Source organism: Polypterus senegalus, chromosome 7, assembly GCF_016835505.1.
Source record: "Polypterus senegalus isolate Bchr_013 chromosome 7, ASM1683550v1, whole genome shotgun sequence".
Classification (NCBI taxonomy): Eukaryota; Metazoa; Chordata; class Cladistia; order Polypteriformes; family Polypteridae; genus Polypterus; species Polypterus senegalus.
Window position 1 is genome coordinate 45,227,723 of NC_053160.1, and position 21,252 is coordinate 45,248,974.

Sequence of the window (21,252 nt, forward strand, 5' to 3'; positions counted from 1 at the left end):
CAACATCCCAAAAAGAATAAAGAGCACTTTTTTTTTACAGCGACACCTAGGGGTAAAGCGGATTATCTTTGGATTGCAGCGCTCTTTTGTGTTTCACTTGCTACGAAGATCTGGTTAGTTACATAAGATGCGCGGCGGGCGATACTGATATTTGGAAATACCTTGAAATGCATTTTGGGCTGCATAGTGGTGTAGTTGTTAGCGGTCTTGTCTCATAGCTGTGCATGTTCACTTTGTGAGTAAGGTTTTGTGCCATATTCTATAAACACGCATGATACATTAACTGGTCAAGCACGATCGATTGCGTATGTGTAAGTGAGCACATCAGGTAATGCCACAACATCAGTCACAAAACGCCCTTTGACTACCCTCCTACAACCCAAATCTTAACCATAGTGTAACAGGGCCCTGATGTTAATCATAGTCTAATGCGATGGGTGTTACGTGACTGACGTTGAAGGCGTTTTGTGATGTTGGGGCATTACATGACTGACCTCCTAGGTACTTCGGTCTGCAATTACAGTTTGTTGGAGTCTCATCCTGCAATGGTTCCTTCCTTGTGCTTAGTTATTCCTGGAAAACTGTTGAGCTCCCTTGATTCATTACCATGAATTGTATTATGTGATGTGTGGCTTGACTGGAATGCATTTTGAGATTGCATGAAAGAGAGCGGGAATAAATCTGACCCAGACACTGCCTTCATGGAGTGTGCACATCCTCTCCATGTTCAAAGTTCCCATGTACCTTGATTTTCCTCTTACATCACAAGGACAAGCATGTTAGGCTGATTGGCAAACCTACTGTACATTGTGAACAAGTATGGATGAATGTGCCTTGCATTGAGCTGGGCACCTGCACTGCCTGCCTCTTATTGCTGCTGGGATATACTGGACAGTAGTAAGTAGTAGCCTAACAAAACCAAATTCTTCATGAACAGGTTCAGTGGATAGAAAGATGAAGTGCTTTTTGACATAAGAAGGCATGTTTTTTTCTAACTACACAATATGACCAAGATATTTGTGGACGGCCTTCCAAATTACTGAGTTCAAGTGTTTCAGCCTCTCCCAAACATATAGCCAGGCAATCTCCATTGACAAACATTGGCAGTAGAAGCTCAGTGACTTGAAATGTGGCACTGCCATAGAATGGCACCTTTGTCACAAAGCAATTTGTGAAATGTCTGCTCTGCTAGATCTTCCCCAGTCAACTGTAAGTCCTATTGTTGTGAAGAAGAATTTGTCAAGGAGGATCAACAGCTCATATATGAAATGATAGACCATGCAAACTCAAAGAGTGATGTCGCTGAGTGTTCAAATGCTGAGTGTGTCATTCACAACAGAGTTCCAAACCACCTCCAGAAGCAACATCAGCACAAGAACAGTGCATTGGGAACTTCATAAAATGCATTTCCATGGCCATGTAGCTGCTCACAAGCTTAAGATAAGTACACACAATGCCAAGCTTTAGCCGGGGTGGTGTAAATCATTCTGCCATTGGGCCCTGGAGCAGTGGTAATGTGTTCTCTGGAGTGATGAATCACGCTTCACCATCTGGAAGTGTGATGGATGAATCAGGGTTTGACGGATGCCAGAAGAACGCCACCTTCTGGACAGCATAGTGCCTACCGTAAAGTATGGTGGAGGAGGGTCTATTTTTCAGGGTTATGGCTAGGCCATGTTAATGCCAGGGCAATTGTATGCTTCCAACATTGTGGCAACCGTTTGAGGAAGGCGCTCTTCTGTGCCCCTCTGCATAAAGCCAGGTCCATAAAGGCATATTTTGACAAATTTGGTGTGGTGGAACTTGAGTGGTCTACAAAGATCCCTGAACTCAACTCTATTGAACGTCTTTGGGATGAATTGGCATGCAGACTGCAATTCAGATCTTCTCATCCAACATCAGGGCCTGACCTCACAAATGCTCTTTTGGCCTAATGGGCACAAACTCCCACAGGCACAGTCCAAAACCTTGTGTAAAGCCTTCCCATAAGAGTGGAGGCTGTTATACCTGCAAATGGTTGGCAAAATATTATTAAAGCCCATGGGTCTGGAATGAGATGTCCAACAAGATCATACAAGTGTAACAATCAGGTGCCACAAATGTCTAACCATATAGTGCATGTGATCAGCGTCCTGCTCCATCAACTGCCTATGTGCTTTTCTTTTCATGTTGTATCCATATCTGTGTGGGTTTTTTTTCTTGGACTTTGGTGAATGTTGGTTTGATTGGCATCTTTAATTAGCAGGTATGGGTGCATGTTTAGGTTTGCCATGTTGCCCTACATTCAGGGTGAGTTCCTGTCTTGAATTCATATGCTTCCTGTTTTTCTTCAACCTTGAAATTGGATTAAGCGGATTCAGTACATGGATGGATCATTCTTTCTAAACACCCACTTCATTTAGAAAGCTCATAGTGGTTAAGATTCTAAAATGAGATTCTAAAATTGTCATTATTATATTGCCTCTCTGTTTCGCTCTCACTGTACACCAATAAGGTATTAAAAGCAAAGTTTATTCTAGTCAGAGTCCCTGTTGCTTTATAGTGGGAATGAAATAGCTTAGCATGCTGTCTTGGATACTGCCAAGTTAGTGAATCTTTATTTTCCTCATATGAATAAGAAAATGGTTCAGTTGATTATTTTCTGGCCCTTGCCACTAAAGGAAAAAAAGGGTATTGTCCATTGTACAAGGCTTTAGTGGCACACCAGGCCTGTTAAGATAGCAGGTTTAATATGGATGCAGGCACCCAGCTGCACAAAACCCCCACTTAAGACCTCTTGAACCAGAAGATGTGAGATGGGCTCAAGCAAGGACAAAGACCTATAATTCAAGGGATGACAACTAAAATAGACAGAAGAACCCACCTAATAAAAGAAAATGATTTTGTAACTGGAAGTGACTTTATTACAATCAAGAGAAGGATTAACCTTCCCTTAAAACTCTCTGACCATCCAGAAACTCCCTCTCTGTCTCTGGGATATTCGCTGGACACTCACTGAACTCCTTGGAGAATCTCTTGGGGCACCCTCTCTAGTACTTTCTGAGGGGCCCTCTCCAAAATGATTGAAAACATCTGAATCACAAGCCTCTTGCTTGGAATGCCAAAGCCAACAAACAAGCCTCTGTGCTTGTCAGATAAAATGGTGTCTTGAAAAGGAATAGTTGTATGGATTTGAGATTACCTGCTTGGTACACTATCCTCAGTTGCTTTCTTCCTTGTTCTCAATATTACCAGGGTGGATTTCAGCATCTTGAGACCCTGTACCAGTCTAAAATGGATAAGAAAATGAATGAAGAGGTATGATGTGCATTTCTGACAGAATACTTTAAAAGGTCTCAGGTAATACAAGGAAACATAAACATAGAATGCTATTGACAAGAACTGAGAACCAGTCCATTTGTAGCAATGCGTTGGTTTCCCCAAAGCTAAAGTTATTTTTTTGTGAAATAGAAATCTTTATATATAATATACTACTGTGGCTGTTTGTTTGTCTGTCCAGGATTTTAAATCACCTGTAGTTCGCAAACCATTTGACCTATTGACCTGAAATTTGGTATACATATACCACATGACGTCTACTATCTGCTGTTCGGGGTGATGATTGACCTCCAAGGTTAGTCCTCTTTTTATTTTTATTTTATTTCATTGTAGAATCAACTCTTGGCAGGGGCCAGCAGGCTGGCCGTGAGGCTGATGCATATGGGTGCCGTTCTCATCCCTACCACCTTCGCTGTCACTTCCCTTACCTCTTCAAATATTAAATCATTCTTGAGGCAGATTGAAGACTTAAGTGCCAGCTTAAGTGAAAAATTAAAGAAAACATACTAAGTAATTGCAACACAAACACTGAATTAATCAGTTTTAACACAAAAACATGCTAACAAAAGAAGAGAAGAAGCGGATCGCTAGGTTGGAGAAAAGAAGAGCTGCTCTGGAAGCAGCAAGCACATCAGCCTCTGAGCAAATGAATGCTAAACATACAGAGAAAGAAGATGAAAACTATGAACGCTCAAATCAAGTGTATTAGCAGTGTGCCGTTACTGGTCTAGACAAACTCTTCAATCAAATGACATGTTAGAGCTGAACTGGTCTACAATGTCCTTCAAAGATTCATAAATACACTGCACATGGCTTGTCCAAATAGCACAATGTCTATACAAATATACGAAAATTGAAGGCACAACTATCAGGGCATGCTGACTATAGTTACATAAACAGTTCTAATTTTACTCCTTAAACATACTGAGAATTTTGCAGTTTGATGTATACATAGGTTGCTATTAAGAAAGTGTGTTTGCATATTGTGTCTCTAATCCTTGCTCTGGAAGGGAGCAATCCATAGAAAAGGAAGGAGAATAAAGTGGCTGTGGGATGGAAACTGAACAAAAAAAGCAGGCAAAAAATTGTGTCAAGGAACTAGACAAGGTCAGAAAGCCAAAAGCAACAGCCAGAAGCTGATTGTTAAAATCGTAAATGCAAACCAAACTCAGGGTCAAAAGGTACAAGCATAGATCAAAAACACTAATAGATGGATAGATAGAACTTTATTTGTACACAGGGGGAATATGACTTTTTATAGAAGCTCTTCAAATAAATAAATGCATTTAAAAAGTTCAGAAAAAAAAGAAAAGCAGCGAGGAGTTATGTTTCAGTCAGAAGTTTTTCCTTTTTTTATTTGTAAGTATTGTTAATTTGGTGGTGAAGTGAGAAAAAACATACATATGTAGAACAAAAATATTTATGTTGAGGACAAGAAGTAGCAGCTAAAAAGAGTGGCCTATACAGTAAACTTCTAACATATTTTTTAACCACTATAGATTCACTCTGTACTTAAATTTAGATGTAAAGTCATTCAAATCTTATCTGACTCGTCACACCCACCACATTCCCTATTAATTCTTCTTTCTTGGAAAACGAGTCATGGCTATCAAGACTAGGCCTACCAGATTTCATAATAGTGCTTACTCACATGCTGTGAGATGTTAAATGCATAAATTTAACATCTTGGGTTTAGAGACTTGTGCAGTCATTTTATATATGACTAAGTGTTTTTTCTTAAATTGGTTGTTTGCAGGCTGTTGAAGAATGATGATTACTGTGATGTCCTTTAATTTTTCAGGATTGGCAGCTTTGTGATTTTGGAGAAGTGACTAGAAATTCTACGGCACATTGCCTCAACCTTCATGAGGCCAGACATCCTCATTGTCTCAGAAGCAACAAACAGCATTGTTCATTGGCCCATGAGAGAAGGAGGGCCAAAAATGAGAATCTTGTGCTAGACTGCTGTATATGGGGCTGGAAGGCAAGGTCTTTGCCTATCAAGGTTGTTTGCTGGAGTTTTGTAGGGCAATCATTCTATAGAACCTTGGGTACATTTGGCTTTATGGGAGAGAGGAGGAGAACAGCCATCAAGGACATCAGATCAACTGGGTGAGGATGCTTGATGTTAAAAGAGCCAAATCACCCGATGACCCCAGGTAACATCACTAATAATGTCCTCAGGAGCATCGAGACACATATGTGGAAGGAACATTAATGAAAAAGTTAATAATGAAAAGCTATGCTTATTTTAATGTCAATAAATACAGCTCCATCACATCACCTTTTTAAATATCATAAAATTTATTTTTTTTGCAAAATTTGTTATGTATAATTTACTACATTTCTATTTACTTGTTCAAAAAATAGCAACACGTCATTAACATTAGACTGTATGGTAAGGTTCAGTGATCTCTCTCAGAACATATAAAAACCTCACCAGAAAACATTTCTTATACAAAGATAAAACAAATGATTTATGATATTTTCCAGTTGACAAAAACACACTTCTATCAGTGAGCCCTATTTAGCCAGGCTCCAAACTTACCCAGAAGTGCTCACAGGCTGGTTGTGGTGGTGTAAAGGTGTCAAGAATATTTTCTTGACACACTTTGTGCCAGTTAATACCAATCAACCATCGCTTGCTGGCCAAGGGCATTCCTTCAAGGGCATAATTTACCTTCTTCTAAAGGATACTTCCAGCATAATAATGCACCATGTCGCAAAGCAAAAGTCGTCTCTGTTCTTCAATGGCCTTCCTCTTCACCAGATCAGAATCCAATAGAACACCTTTGGGATGTGGTAGTACTAGGGAATCGTAGCATGAATGTGCATGTTGTGATTCACTCACCTGAAAGAACCAAAGTGGAGTAAGGCCTTTAAAAATACCCAAGGAAGCTGGCCTGAATCCCATCTTAATCTCACCATCCTACCCAGAGTAGCTGAACTGAAAGACAGTCTAGCTTTCACTTGATTGCTAGCTTGGGCGTAAACCGGACTAAAATGCTTTTAACGCTTAAACTTCAAAAATATATTCTGAAATGTCCTTAATACATGCAAAAAGTCTCACCAGGGTAGGGAAAACTGTCAGACCTTGGCTACTACAGAGCAAGGCAACAAAAGGAGAATTTATTACCAAGTTCAAAAAGCAAAAAAGGAGGCGAAAAGGACTTGCTAACAAGGCAACTATGCATAGACAAGTCCCAAAACACTGACCAGAAATCACAATCCCAAAAACAGAAACAAAAATTCAAAAAGCCCGTAGATACAAAAAATAAGGAATAACAAAAAGAACCACCTCATCAACCACCAAGTGCATGACAATGTACAATAAAGGGACTTTATCATCATTGTCATTGTCACCATCATCCATCTGTCTTTTTATGGCATTTGGATCACAGGAGGACTGCAATTCCCATAGGTATTCATAGGACTGGTATTAGGTTTTATTCTCTTCTTGGGGAACCAGCCACAAAACACAAAGAGCATGGTAAAATAAGTTTAAGCACATAGAAATTATTATGTAATAAAAAACTAACATAAAATACATAATTAGGTAAACATCAATAGTAATATAAGTAATGATAATCAAATAATGAAAAATATAGACATAAATTTTTTTTTAACACTGCAGCTGACAAATCTACAGAAACTGCATGACTCAATCATGTTAATACGTTCAAAAATCTAAAAGAAATGTTTCTGGCTTTTTGTGGAATCCATGCCTTGAAGAATTAAGAATGACTTCAAAGGCTTTAGCCGGTATTAGTACTGAGTTCTTAATAATTTTCTCAGGAAGGATACACTGTACTAATAAACATTTGAGTTTAAATGAATTACTATGTCTTAAAATACAACATTTATTCATATAGCACATTTTAATACAAATGATGTAACTCAAAGTGCTTTACAAGATGAAAAAAGAAATGTTTATAAAAAATAAAAATATAAAAATAAGATTAGACAGTACTAAATAACAAAGAATAAAGTAAGGTCAGATGGCTGGGAGGACAGAAAAAAAAAGAAAAAACTCCAGAGGGTTGGAAAAAAAAAAAATCTGCATGGGTTCCAATGCTATGAGACCGCCCAGCCCCCACTTGTCATTCTACCTAACATAAATGATCTAAATCAGTGCTCATGGTTTTCAGGCTTCACGTGAATACATTTGATGATGATGATCATGTGGACATCTGGCCTTCAATCCATCAATATAGGGACTGAATGGTGCCTTGATCAGGTAGTGGTGGAACCAGAAAAAGAACAGCAGAGAAAGTAGGGATTAGTACGGATTGCAGATCCATGATAAAAATGATAATTCAATGCATATACAGTACATCAGGGTTACACTAAAATGCAGCTATGGGAAAGCCATGTTAAAAAAATAGGTTTTAGCATTTTTAATGTGCTCTATCATATTAGTCTACCCATTTTCTATCAGTAAGCTATTCCAGATATTAGGTGCATAACAGCAGAATGCTGCCTCACCACTTCTTTTAAGTTTAGCTCTTGGAATTATAAGCAGACACTCATTTGGAGATCTAAGGTTACGAATAGGAGTGTAAGGTGACAGGCATTCCGAAATATAGGATGGAGCAAGATTATTTAAGGCTTTGCAAACCATAAACTGTGTTTTAAAGTCAATTCTAAATGGCATGGGTAACCAATGTAGTGACATCAAAACTGGAGGGATTTGCTCGGATTTTATTTTCCTAGCAGCTGCAATCGAATGTCTTTTTTGGGTAGTCCTGAGAGGAGTGCGTTATAGTAATCTACTAAAGCATGAACTAATTTTTCAGCATCTTGCAAAGTTATAAAATATCTAAATTTTGCTATATACTGTATCTTAAGTGAAAAAATGCTGTCCTGGTTATCTGATTAGTATGTGATTTAAAATTTAGGTCAGAGTCAATAATTACTCCTGTCTTGACTTTTAAGCCAATGGATCATGTTTATTTCTAATACCCTCACTATATCCATTTTTTGCCAAAAACTAAGATTTCTGTTTTCTCCTTATTTAGTTTGAGAAAATTGCTACTAATCCACTCAGAAACACAAGTAAGACATTGTGTCAGTGAACCCAGAGAGTCAGGGTCATCAGGCATTATTGACAAATACAGTTATGTGTCATCAGCATAGCTGAGGTAGCTCACATTATTACTTGAGATTATCTGACCTAATGGAAGCATGTAGATCAAAAAGAGCAGAGCAGTGGACCCAGGACAGGTCCTTGTGGAACACCATATAGAATATCATGTGTCTCCAAAGTATAATTACCACAACTCACAAAGAATTTTCTACCTGTTAATTAAGACTCAGACCAATTTAAGATACTGCCAGAGGCCCACCCACTGACTAAGGCAATTTCTAAGAATATTGTGATCAATGTATCAAATGTGGCACTCTAATCTAAGAGGATGAGAATAGATATCTCTGTCATGCTGTGATTTGTTCTAAAACCTGACTGAAACTTGTCAAGAATAGCATGTTTATTCAAGTGATTATTTAGCTGCGTAATAATTGCCTTTTCTAGAATATTACTTAAAAAGGCAGTTTAGGAATAGGTCTTAAATTGTCAAAAACAGAGGAGTCGAGATTATTTTTCTTGAGCAGGAGTTCAACAACAGTCTTAAGACAGTCTGGGAAGACACCCATATCAATTACCACAAATACATTCATTTACAATTTGTACTTTCCTTAATGCTAAATATTCCGTATACTTAAAAAGGCTTTACGTGTCTGAGTTACTGTATGTTAACAGAATACAGTACTTACATTTTCAGTGAATGTCTTTCTTATCTCAAAATAAATAAAATATCTCTTACGTACAGTTGAACAAATATGTCTAGGGTTTGTGTAAATAATACGGCACATTTTAACAAATAAGTACAATGAATCTGTAAGACACTCCGAGCAGTTTTAACTTGTTCTAGTCGCGGCTTTCAGATCGACGTCACATCAGATTCATCACCACGCCGTTTTCAGATAAGGTGAGTCGGAAGGGCGCACGAAACCCCGCCTCCCCATCCAGTTTTTTCATTCATTCCAGCCGTGTCAGCGTGTGCCGCTCTCGCGAGAAGACGCGGGCAGTTGCGGCGAAGAGAGAGAGAGAAGTTTGGATGCTTTTCTCTCAGAGCTTATCAGTGCTGGATACGTGCTTTTTTTACCGTATTATCTGCTTTTTTTTAAAAGGAATATAGATTCAGACAAAGCCGACTACGTGCCCTTTTCTTATACATGTCTGTGGGCAGTGCTCTCTGACTGTGTGGCGTCGTGGGAGCTTCACCTTTTTTCGTTTCGTCGGCCGCATCAAGCTCTTTCTCCAACCGAAATGAGTTTTTTATTGTGAGTATCCAGCAGCATGGCTTAATTGCCTTGCCGGTGTGCACAGTGAATCTAGTTATTTATACTCAGTAAACACCTTAGAAGTAAACGGTTTAAGAAAGAGCACAGGCGCGCGTATATGTGTGATAACGCGTGGTCGGACAGCGAAGCTTGCGGGCAGAAGTGGCATCTCACGCTGCAGGTTCAAGGTGGTGTACTGACAGGGATAGTGATAAGGTCTGCGGGTGACTGCACTGGACGAGATTTAGGACTCTTCAGAATCTGTACTGTAGCTCTCGTTTTATGATGCGGGAAGCTTCCTTAGTTATGTTGGCATATGTAGCCTTGGGTAAAGCGGGATTTAGGCGGCCGTTCTGGGAATGCGTAGACAGTCAAGGCTTCTCTCCATGGACTGGGCTGTCTCAAGTGTGTTAGTAATAAGGACCCTTATGATGACGCGATGAGCCTTACATAATATGTGCTGCTGGGTTTTGATAATTGTTTTACAGAGGAAGAAATGCTATGGAAGCAGCATTTTATTTAAAGTATTGCTGGGTTTTAGGGGGGTATGTCTCGTGTTAGTTGCTTGACCTTGGATTTTGAAATGCAATACATGAAGCGGTCAACTTTTAGCTGTCAGTAACTTGAAAGTGACAGTGAGTGTGCTTGATGATGTGTAGATATAGATGGTATGTCTTTAAAATGATCTGATCCGACACCCTGTGCAGTCGATTGTGTTTTCAGTAGTGGATAAGAAAATATTTGTGACCTGTTATTCACCATTATCTGAAATATACAACGTAGCCAGTTTAGTATTTGTATGTTAAATGTTAGTAAATAGGCACGATTTGATTTTTCTTTTAATACCGTGGTTTGCAGAATAAGTCAAGTGTCGTGAATTTTCAAAATTATCAGGGTTTATAAATACATAGAACGAATTGTTCCTTCGAAGCCACATGCATTGTTTTGCTTAGATACAGAATTTATGACACAATATTTTTGATGCCATGTTTAAAATGGAAAAGTGGGTTTGTGGCTTTTAGTCTAAAGTGTATAGCAGTGGTTGCAGATTAGATTCACATTAGTATTTTGCTCAGATTAACTCCAGGCTCTCACTGTACTTCATAATTTCCAGACAATGTTAGAAAAAGAAAGAACTGTGATGTGAAACGTGGTAAAGTTCTGCACTGAAGCTTTGATTTGTTCACAAGGGTATGTTAATTTTCTAATGGACTTTAATAAAGGTGTCCCCTGTATTGGCCCTTTAGGAGCACATTGGATGTAGAGTTTTTTTCCTCCATCCACTTTCTAAACTGGAAACCAAATATTGCTGTGAATAATGTGTTCTGTCCTTGTCATTCACATCATACAGAACCAAGTTCACAGTGTTATATCCTTCTATTGTGTTTTTGTTTTCAGAGTCTTAGGAAATTGCTTTGCATAGAAACCTCTTGATTTAGTTTTCAGTTCTGCAGCCTTTATTCTTGTCTCGGGTTATTTATACAATCCTGGTATGTGTGCAGAATTTCTGATGTAGAATGCATGCATACACTATCTGTTTAAATTCAGAGTTGTATGGGCCCAAGCTTATTCTGGCAGTGTTTGGTTTCAAAACTGAAAACAACCCTGGACTTAATGCTAGTTCCCTGTACACTTTCAACTGGGTTGCATCGCTCGTGAATGTTCCACCCTTCTGTGTGAAGACATTCTAAGCACAAATCACAGAGTGATTGATGACAAGCTGTCTTTGATACACCCACTTGTTCCAGCAGACTCCTCAAACCCTACATACCCTACATTTGTTATGCACGGTTGAATTGTGGCAGTGAGCTGTTGAGGGCTGCCGGGTTATTGTAAACATACTGTTTGTCTGTTACAAAGTCTAGTCATCTCCTCCCACATTAAGGTTTGTTTGCTCTGTACATTCTTTACATTTTTCTTTGAAATTTCTAGTCCTATATACATACATCACCATAGCTGAAGAATGTTTTGGAATTTATTTTATTTTTTTTTTTTTGAAGCAATATTTTGGTTTATTCAATATGAAAGTTTAATTTGTTCTCTTCCAACCTTCTGAAAATATGCATAGTTTGGTATAGATGATATGATTAAGCAAAACCTATTTTAAAACAAAGTACAATCATGAATTTTTAGGTAAAAATGTTGTACTCTGTAATGCACTGGCAGCTAATAAAGACAGATCTACAGTGCATCCGGAAAGTATTCACAGCGCATCACTTTTTCCACATTTTGTTATGTTACAGCCTTATTCCAAAATGGATTAAATTCATTTTTTTTCCTCAGAATTCTACACACAACACCCCATAATGACAATGAAAAAAAGTTTACTTGAGGTTTTTGCAAATTTATTAAAAATAAAAAAAACTGTGAAATCACATGTACATAAGTATTCACAGCCTTTGCTCAGTACTTTGTCGATGCACCTTTGGCAGCAATTACAGCCTCAAGTCTTTTTGAATATGATGCCACAAGCTTGGCACACCTATCCTTGGCCAGTTTCTCTCCAGAGATGTTCAATCATATTCAAGTCTGGGCCACTCAAGGACATTCACAGAGTTGTCCTGAAGCCTCTCCTTTGATATCTTGGCTGTGTGCTTAGGGTCGTTGTCCTGCTGAAAGATGAACCGTCGCCCCAGTCTGAGGTCAAGAGCGCTCTGCAGCAGTTTTTCATCCAGGACGTCTCTGTGCATTGCTGCAGTCATCTTTCCCTTTATCCTGACTAGTCTCCCAGTTTCTGCCACTGAAAAACATCCCCACAGCATGATGGTATTGTCCTGGTGATGAGCGGTGCCTGGTTTCCTCCAAACATGACGCCTGGCATTCACGCCAAAGAGTTCAATCTTTGTCTCAACAGACCAGGGAATTTTGTTTCTCATGGTCTGAGAGTCCTTCAGGTGCCTTTTGGCAAACTCCTGGCAGGCTGCCATGTGCCTTTTACTAAGGATTGGCTTCCATCTGGCCACTCTACCATACAGGCCTGATTGGTGGATTGCTCCAGAGATGGTTGTCCTTCTGGAAGGTTCTCCTCTCTCCACAGAGGACCTCTGACAGTGTGACCATCGGGTTCTTGGTCACCTCCCTGACTAAGGCACTTCTCCCCTGATCGCTGTGTTTAGATGGCCGACAAGCTCTTGGAAGAGTCCTGGTGGTTTTGAACTTCTTCCACTTACGGATGATGGGGGCCACTGTGCTCATTGGCAACTTCAAAGCAGCAGAAATTTTTCTGTAACCTTCCCCAGATTTGTGCCTCGAGACAATCCTGTCTCGGAGGTCTACAGACAATTCCTTTGACTTCATGCTTGGTTTGTGTGCTGACATGAACAGTCAACTGTGGGACCTTATATAGACAGGTGTGTGCCTTTCCAAATCATGTCCAACCAACTGAATTTACTGCAGAAACATCTCAAGGATGATCAGGGGAAACAGGATGCACCTGAGCTCAATTTGGAGCTTCATGGCAAAGGCTGTGAATACTTATGTACATGTGCTTTTTCAATTTTTTTTATTTTTAATAAGTTTGCAAAAATCTTAAAACTATTTTCAAGTGTCATTATGGGGTGTTGTGTGGAGAATTCTGAGGAAAAAAAATGAATTGAATCCATTTTGGAATAAGGCTGTAACTTAACAAAATGTGGAAAAAGTGATGCGCTGTGAATACTTTCTGGTTGCACTGTAGATTCACTGGATAGAGTGATTCTCCACTGGTAAGTATGGTCTTCATGAAAAATAATTTTCTCTTTCAACATTGAGACAAATAATAGACACACTTTTAACCCCACTTACCTGCTGTGTCCTTATTTGTATTCAGTATTTTGCATTAAAATAGTGAATTGGAGACAGAGACTTGTGTGACTCAATTTAACAAAAACTATGGTTGCACTTTTGCTTGGCTATATAGATGTTAGGTTGCAAGGAAATGTAGTTTACTCCAAACCATAAATTTACTTTTTTAAAGTATTAATTAGTGTCATTATCACAAGAAAAGAGGAAAGTAGAACCCAATTATTCATTTCCTGCCACTGCTTAATCCATTACAGTAATCAAAAACTGTTAAGTGAAGAGGAAAGGGGTTAAACAGGGCCTTGAATGACAACCTACTGTAAAGTGGGCCTATTTTACTAGCAGCCTGTGCGCCAAATCAGTCCTTTTCCTTTTTTTTTTTTTTTTTTTTTTTTTTTTTTTTATGGCCCATGTGTGTCTGCCAATCAATAGGCAACAGTAACCTTCTATGGTCTACTGTACGAGCATATAAGCAATCTATGCAGTGGTTACACCGATATGTTCCAGGCAGGTTTCCTCTGGGTTTAGAAAGAAATGCATGCAATTTGCAATTTAGCTGCACACAATTGGCTGCAAAATAACAATATCCACCTCGATCCCCATAGAAAAATTTGTATCTTGATCGCCAGTCACTGAATCTTGATTTTTCTATATTTATGTTGTGAGTTATTGAGCGATTGCATATGCCTTTCCAAATTTTAAAAGCAAAAGATTGATAATGATTGAAAATCTTCAGTTCCAGTTATATTGGACTGATAAATGCTTGTTCACTTAACCAAGCCCTATAAGGTATGTTTATTATGTAATGACAGTGTATTGTGTAATGATAGTACAATGTAAAGAGATGGTACACGTGGCAGGAATTTGTTTATTTTCGGTGAGATTTAGCATCTTTGCCCTGCAGTCTTGAGGCCCCTGATTGTGGATCATCCCTGTTCCATATAAAAACAATCACTTCGGTGTGTGTAGTTTTGACTTTAGGCAGTCACAGATGTCTTTTATATACTTGGAGACTGTTAAAGGCTGCATACTAGATATTGTAATTGAGGTGATTGGCAAGAGTCAAGTTTGGGGAAGAGTGGTTTCCTCAATTAAGGACGATGCTCTTTCCAATGCAGCAATCCTTCATAGAGCTGATCTTATTGTTAGTAATGTTTGGGAATAGCTTTTGGAGCCTCCTTGAAAAGCTGAGTCAATGTCAGTTGCTATTTGAGTTAAAAGAACTTCATCATGTTGCATATCTATGAGTCTATGTCAGGGGAGTTTATAATTTTTTTTTCGTTTTATTTTAATGAAGCATACTTCAGGGAAGAATTTGCTGATGGATATACAATGGGTGAAGTGATTTAATTTTTTCAAATGATTGTCTCATTTTTTTGAGAAAAGTGAACTTGATCTGGAAAAGGTCATTCTTTTGGTTACCAACAGTGCAGCTTTGGTCAGTATAATGGGAGTTGTGGTTGCCAAGTTGTCTGTAATAATACCTCAAGTTCATTTTATTCATTGCATTGTTCATCAGTCTATGTTCTGTGCAAAGCTCAGTTGTTAGTTGAAGCATGCCACGAACCCTGTTATGAGTATTGTAACTTTTATTTGCTCAGCTTCCAGTCTGCAGCATCGCCTCTTTCACAAACTGTTGGTTGATGTGTTGGCAGAAGAACCCAACTTAATCGTACATAGTGATGTCAGGGCTTTTATAAGATAGTATGATTCCTTTGTGATTCCTTAGTCCATTTCTGAAGCAGTCATTTCATGTGGCTCTGGAATCTGTTTTTTAAATGTTGTGACCTCTGGTTTCCAAATATGTTGCACATATATCTTGTCCACCTGCATATTGTCATTATATTCACAATAATCAACAATGAGTGTTTTTTGAAATTGAAAAAAAAACAAACTGCAAATTAATAGATGGAGCCAAGCCATTTCTGAACTGAATGAAGCACAATTTTTTTCTATAGCTGATAGAGATGCAGTTTTTCAGAATATGATAAAAAAAAAAGATCGTATAATAGGTGTGTACGCCCATTTCCATACTCACATCGCAATGTATAAAAACTACAGTTGGTGTAAAGCCACGCACATTCTTACACCACCTAAAACCATTGTGCACGCAAGTTTTCGGCTTGGTTTTGCAAATTGGCGGCACCCAGTGTTAAAGCAGTGCTACTGTTTCTGTGTGGTTTCCCTTTATTTTTTAGATTCACATCCCTGACGTGGCTTTATCAAATACACTGACATTAACCGCATATTGTTTATTATTTGGGCTGCAACTAATGATTATTTTGGTACTCGACTAATCATTCAGTTTATTTTTTGATTAGTCAATTAGTCACGATTATTTCATACCTGACTATTTTGATGCCTGCGACCTGTGGTTGCACATTCTGTTCTGGGCTCCAGTGCATGTCTTGCCTCATTTGCTCACATCTGTCAACCTGTGAAAGTCACCCTGATGTCTCTGCATTTACACTATTAAAACAAATAATAATCAAATTAAAATTAACATCCAGTGAAACATATACATTTTAAAATAATCAGATGTTTTTATATTAGTTTGACCATCACAATATGAAAGAAATACGTTAAACAATACAAACTAAAGTACACGTAAAAAAAAGTGTATTTAACTTAACCAAAAAAATACATTGTTAAAACTGAAATGTTTTTCATATTTTAATAATAAATTACAAAATATAGACAAACTATATCATGCCTTATTTATATATCATTTTCATTTGATTTTTTTTTTTATTCAGTTTTATTAAGTGTTCCTGCTTACGCTGAATTAGCATGTGCCTTATGGCCCGTAATGTCAAAGCTGCACTGACAAAAAAACAGAGACATAGGTATATATGATATTTGAAATTATTCATTTTATGACCTTATAGTACATTTTGGAAAACATTGTGGCTCGGATGCAACATTATTCATATTCATTCACGTACCTTCTTGTGATTGCAAACAATGACCACGTTTTTTTTTTTCCCCCCGATCTTGCCCAGTCCGCACAGGACTCCAGGACATGCAGAGGAAAGAATGTTCCTTTGCAAGGTCAGCCATGAACGCTCTTTTTTTCTCAGTGGACCGCGTACATGCCTTGCACAGTATATGTGCTTTGATTGCCACCAGGTCGAGCTTGTTATAGCACAAGCAACCGGCCACCTGCGTGCTCCTACTAGCACTGAATAAGCTCACGCCTTCTGGTGTCGGCGCACAGCACCGGGGGAAAAAAAAGAAAGAGACAAATGTATGTGACATTTTGAGGAAATCAGTGTATGACCTGTATAGTACCAATCAGAAAACATCACACTAATGCAATATTATTTGAAAATGAACAGATCGGGTGTAAATTTGTTACTTGTAAAAGTTAGCTTTTTTCACTTTTATTTTCTCAGTCTTGTTCATGCTTTCCCTCCCCTCCTGATCTGACCCTTACTAACTAACTAACAGCGCCAGCATAAATTCTCAAGAGACGGCGGCATCACAGCTCCAGGATGCTTGCCTTTCAGATGCTCATGCATCGTGGTGGTGCTGCAGTGAAAAGATAGCTCCACTTTACATAATTTGCATTCAACTTTTTTTCTTTTTCAGTGAAGTGCTCCCAAACTTTAGAAAGTTCCAGTCTCAATTTTTTTACATCTCCTTCCCCCTCCTCTATCTGACTCGCCGTTGCAACCACGTTTATTTTCCTCTACATTCTTCTTCTCTTCAGATGTTGTTCTTTGTTGGTAGAACTGTGTGCAGTCTTGACAAACAGTAACAAACAATACTGCCCCCAGATGTTCATGTAGTACATTGCAGTTACAAAAATCAATGTGGTTCTTTGTGACTGGAGCCTCTATTGAAGGTTCTGTTTATTACACATCGACAATAAAAAAAAAAATGCGTTGACGATTTTTTGTAGTCGACGTCGACTAATCGTTGCAGCCCTATTTAATAGTTTAAGGGATCTGATTGTAATCAACTTGTAACAATATAATGGTCCATGTAATGGCCAAACTACAGTATTCCAAATACCATAGCCACTTTAGGTTACAGATGACTTGACATTCATTACAAAGCTGATTATATGGTGATTGGTTACTTGGAGAAAGAAAAGCAAGGGCAGGAATTGGGGTTAGTACGTTTGAAAGAGGCAGTACTGCTGCAATAAATAATTTAATTGAGGGTTGTGCACAGCGCAGCAAGCTTCTTGCTGGAGGCAGGGACAGTCCCTGGATGGTGCTCTTGCTCGTTGCTACCATCACGCTACCATACCTCCATAATACATGCTTTTAATTCTTATCATCATGAAAATTATATCAAGTATACATCTTAGTCTTTAAATTGTTCAGAGAGCTGAAACATCATGAATATAATGTATTCTGTTTATGTCGGCATAAGAGAAAGCCCGTTTGAGAAGCATGTAGTGATTCACACACACAGAGTACATAGAAGAACACATAGAATATGAAGCATTTAATGTGCCACTTTAGTTAAGATGGGATCTGAGAAACTCTAGTAAATTAAATATTGATTTTAAGATTAAATTTACAACATTCTGCTTTAATGACAAAATAAACTACTAGATTGAAGTGGATATTTGACCTTTTTTTCAACTGTGTCCCTGTTTTTTTTTTTTTTTCTTCTGTAACCTAACATGCTTCCATATGACACCCAGATGGTGGACAATGATTCGCCTTTTCATGGCAACTTTTATATCTGACCACTTTTTAGTTTTTTGTTTTCGAGCACTGTTTGACTTTCTGATCTTGAACTTTAGAGTTTCTCCGCACTCTGTATCACTCGATCGACTTCCTTTTGTTGGTTATACCGCTGCTTAAGCCAACAAATAGTATGGTTTTCCTTGCCTTAACTTCGCATTCGCTGAAATTATTTTTTTCATGTGCTTTTTTCCATTGTCTTTTAACCGAACACTGAACGGAAAGGGCTATTTATATTAATTTGCATATTAAAATATGCAAAATTCTGGGAGGAGTTGGGGTGGGATGTTAGGCGCATTAACAAGTGTTACTTTTCACACTGACTGGGAGTTATGTAGCTGAAGTGTGTGATTTTGTGCATCTGAATTTTTATGTATACGCATATTTCCACTATTGTCCATACGCCATGTTTTAGTGTGAATTCTACGCATGGCGTTATGCATGAGGCTTCAGGACAGTGCTTTTGAGTGAGTAGAAGTAATTAGTAACTTTTTTTTTGGTAAACATTTATTCAAACATACTGTATACTGAAGCAGTACTAAATTAGGCCTTGCTAATGGAGAGTCGAGATTTTAGGAGGTTTTAGCATTGAATAACTCAAGTTTAAATCATCTGTGTAAAATTACTGAATATTCCAATTTTTTTCTTGTTTATTTTGCAGAAACTGTATATAGCATGTTCAACCATAATCAGCTGAAGTAAACTAATATTACCCCTTGTTTAAAAAAAACATATTGTAGACAGAAAAGTACTCCAATTCTTTACATAATACTTCTCATACATTCTTCTAACCGACAACACTGTAACTGAGGCCCACTTAAAAAATTTCCCCAGCGAAGCCAAGTAACACAGCTAGATTTAATAAATGCATAAAAATTTAATTACTTTTTAAATTGTATGATTATGTACTAACTTTTAATTTTTTTTTTCCCCTGACAGTGGTAGCCGTTCATCTAAAACATTTAAACCAAAGAAAAATATTCCAGAAGGTTCTCATCAGTATGAGCTTTTAAAACATGCCGAAGCCACATTGGGAAGTGGCAACCTTCGCATGGCAGTCATGTTGCCTGAGGGAGAGGATTTAAATGAATGGGTTGCAGTGAACAGTAAGTTAATAATTTTGGTAGTTAATTCATTAGTTTGTAAGTTAATTGAAAAGGGAATGATTCTTATTTCAGCGGGTTGGATAATGGATGGATGGATGGATGTGTGTGTATGTGTGTATATATATATATATATATGTGTGTGTGTGTGTGTATATATATATATATATATATATATATATATATATATATATATATATATATATATACTAGAGAATACCAGCCAATGGAGAAGTAGTGTGTTAAAGAAGTTATGAAAAGAAAAGCAAACATTTTAAAAATAACATAAGATGATTGTTAATGTAATTGTTTTGTCATTGATATGAGTGTTGTTGATCTATCTATCTATCTATCTATATATAGCAAAATACCTGCGATTGGCAGCGGAGAAGTAAAAAGAAAAGGAAACATTTTAATAATAACGTAACATGATTGACAATGTAATTGTTTTGTCATTGTCATGAGTGTTGCTGGCATATATATATGTATATCTATATATATATATATATATATATATATATATATATATATACACAGACACATATATAAACATATATATACATATAAATATATATATATATATATATATATATACACATATACATATATACACAGTGTATATATACACACACACATATATATACATACTGTATATACAACATATACATATCTACATATATACTGTATATACACATATACTGTATATACAAATCTACATATATATATCTACATATATATATTAGGGGTGGGACTCGATTAAAAAAATTAATCCAATTAATTACAGGCTGTGTAAGAATTAATCTTGATTAATCGTATGTAATCGCACACGTAAATTTGCCCCAAATCGCAAATGTTTTTTTTTTTTAATTTAAAAGCGGTTTTAGTGGGCGACAGAATCAAATAATAGACATGGACATGAATATTGTAAACTGAAGCTGTTTTAATTTCTGAAAAAAAGCTTTTAAACTGCATTTGAATTCAAAACAGAAACAAAAATATCATCCCTGGTTAAAATTGGGCAGACTTAAAAATAAAGTGGTAGTTTAAGTACTTTAAGTACATTTTCAGAATAGTATTGTCTTTAAAAATAATAACCAAAATTTCAACATAAAGTGCAGTTTTCTTCTTAAAAAAATAAGTCAGAAACATAAAAGGTAATTTGACCAGCTTACTCTTTAAACTCTGTGTAACATTAGCTAAAATTATTTTGTACATTAGGCTAAAACAGTGTGATCATTGAACATTTTGTAATTAGATGTATTTAGAATTACTAACGGTCACGGAAGTCCAATGATCCCCAGTAAGAGCCACAAAGTCCGCTTTCTGTAATGCATCTAATTTTGCTTGCTTTTCAGTGTGCACAAAACCATGCTTTTATCAAGGCTTCGCTCAGGTAGTCGAAATGATCAGTCGTAGGAACACGCTTTATTCCGACTCTAACATTTTTGTAGCTGTGATGTGTGCATCAGTGTAATGGATGTACCAGGAAATCATGCATTGACAAAAGTTCCCGTTTGCTTGGAATTGAAAGTGTGATTAAATGCGTTATTTTTTAACGCATTATGGAGTACATGCATCGAAGCTTCTCAGCTGTGCTTGTGCTAAGAAAGGGAAAATTTTAAAAATAACGTAACATGATTCTGCGTTAACCTAATATTTTTCATACGTCCCAAACCAAGGAGATGCGAAGGTAAAATGAATCAGGTAGCGCCGTACATAGTCAGTACACCCCCTCTCGGGAATCGAACCTCGAATGTCGCGTTAGAGGCTTAAGACTCTACAATTGCGCCACAGCGTGTGGCTTGTCTATGCTAAAGTATGTATTGTAGATCGGGGTATATATATACATTTATTTATTTATATATATATATATATATATATATATATATATATATATATATATATATATATATACCGTGTACGCAGTGGAGAAGTAGAAGTTATGAAAAGAAAAGGGAACATTTTAAAAATAACGTAACATGATTGTCAATATACAGTAATTGTTT

The 21,252-nt window shown here is 37.3% G+C and overlaps 1 protein-coding gene across 1 annotated transcript in view; it reads left to right on the forward strand.

Moving 5' to 3' along the window:
• The first annotated feature begins 9,336 nt into the window (after positions 1-9,336).
• The window catches only part of mob1ba (MOB kinase activator 1Ba), a 45,977-nt gene continuing 34,061 nt past the window's right edge, over positions 9,337-21,252 (forward strand). The window contains exons 1-2 of the mRNA XM_039758565.1: positions 9,337-9,660; positions 19,083-19,249. Coding sequence (XP_039614499.1) covers positions 9,647-9,660; positions 19,083-19,249 — 181 coding nt within the window. The 5' untranslated portion in view covers positions 9,337-9,646. The remainder of the gene's footprint in view (positions 9,661-19,082; positions 19,250-21,252) is intronic.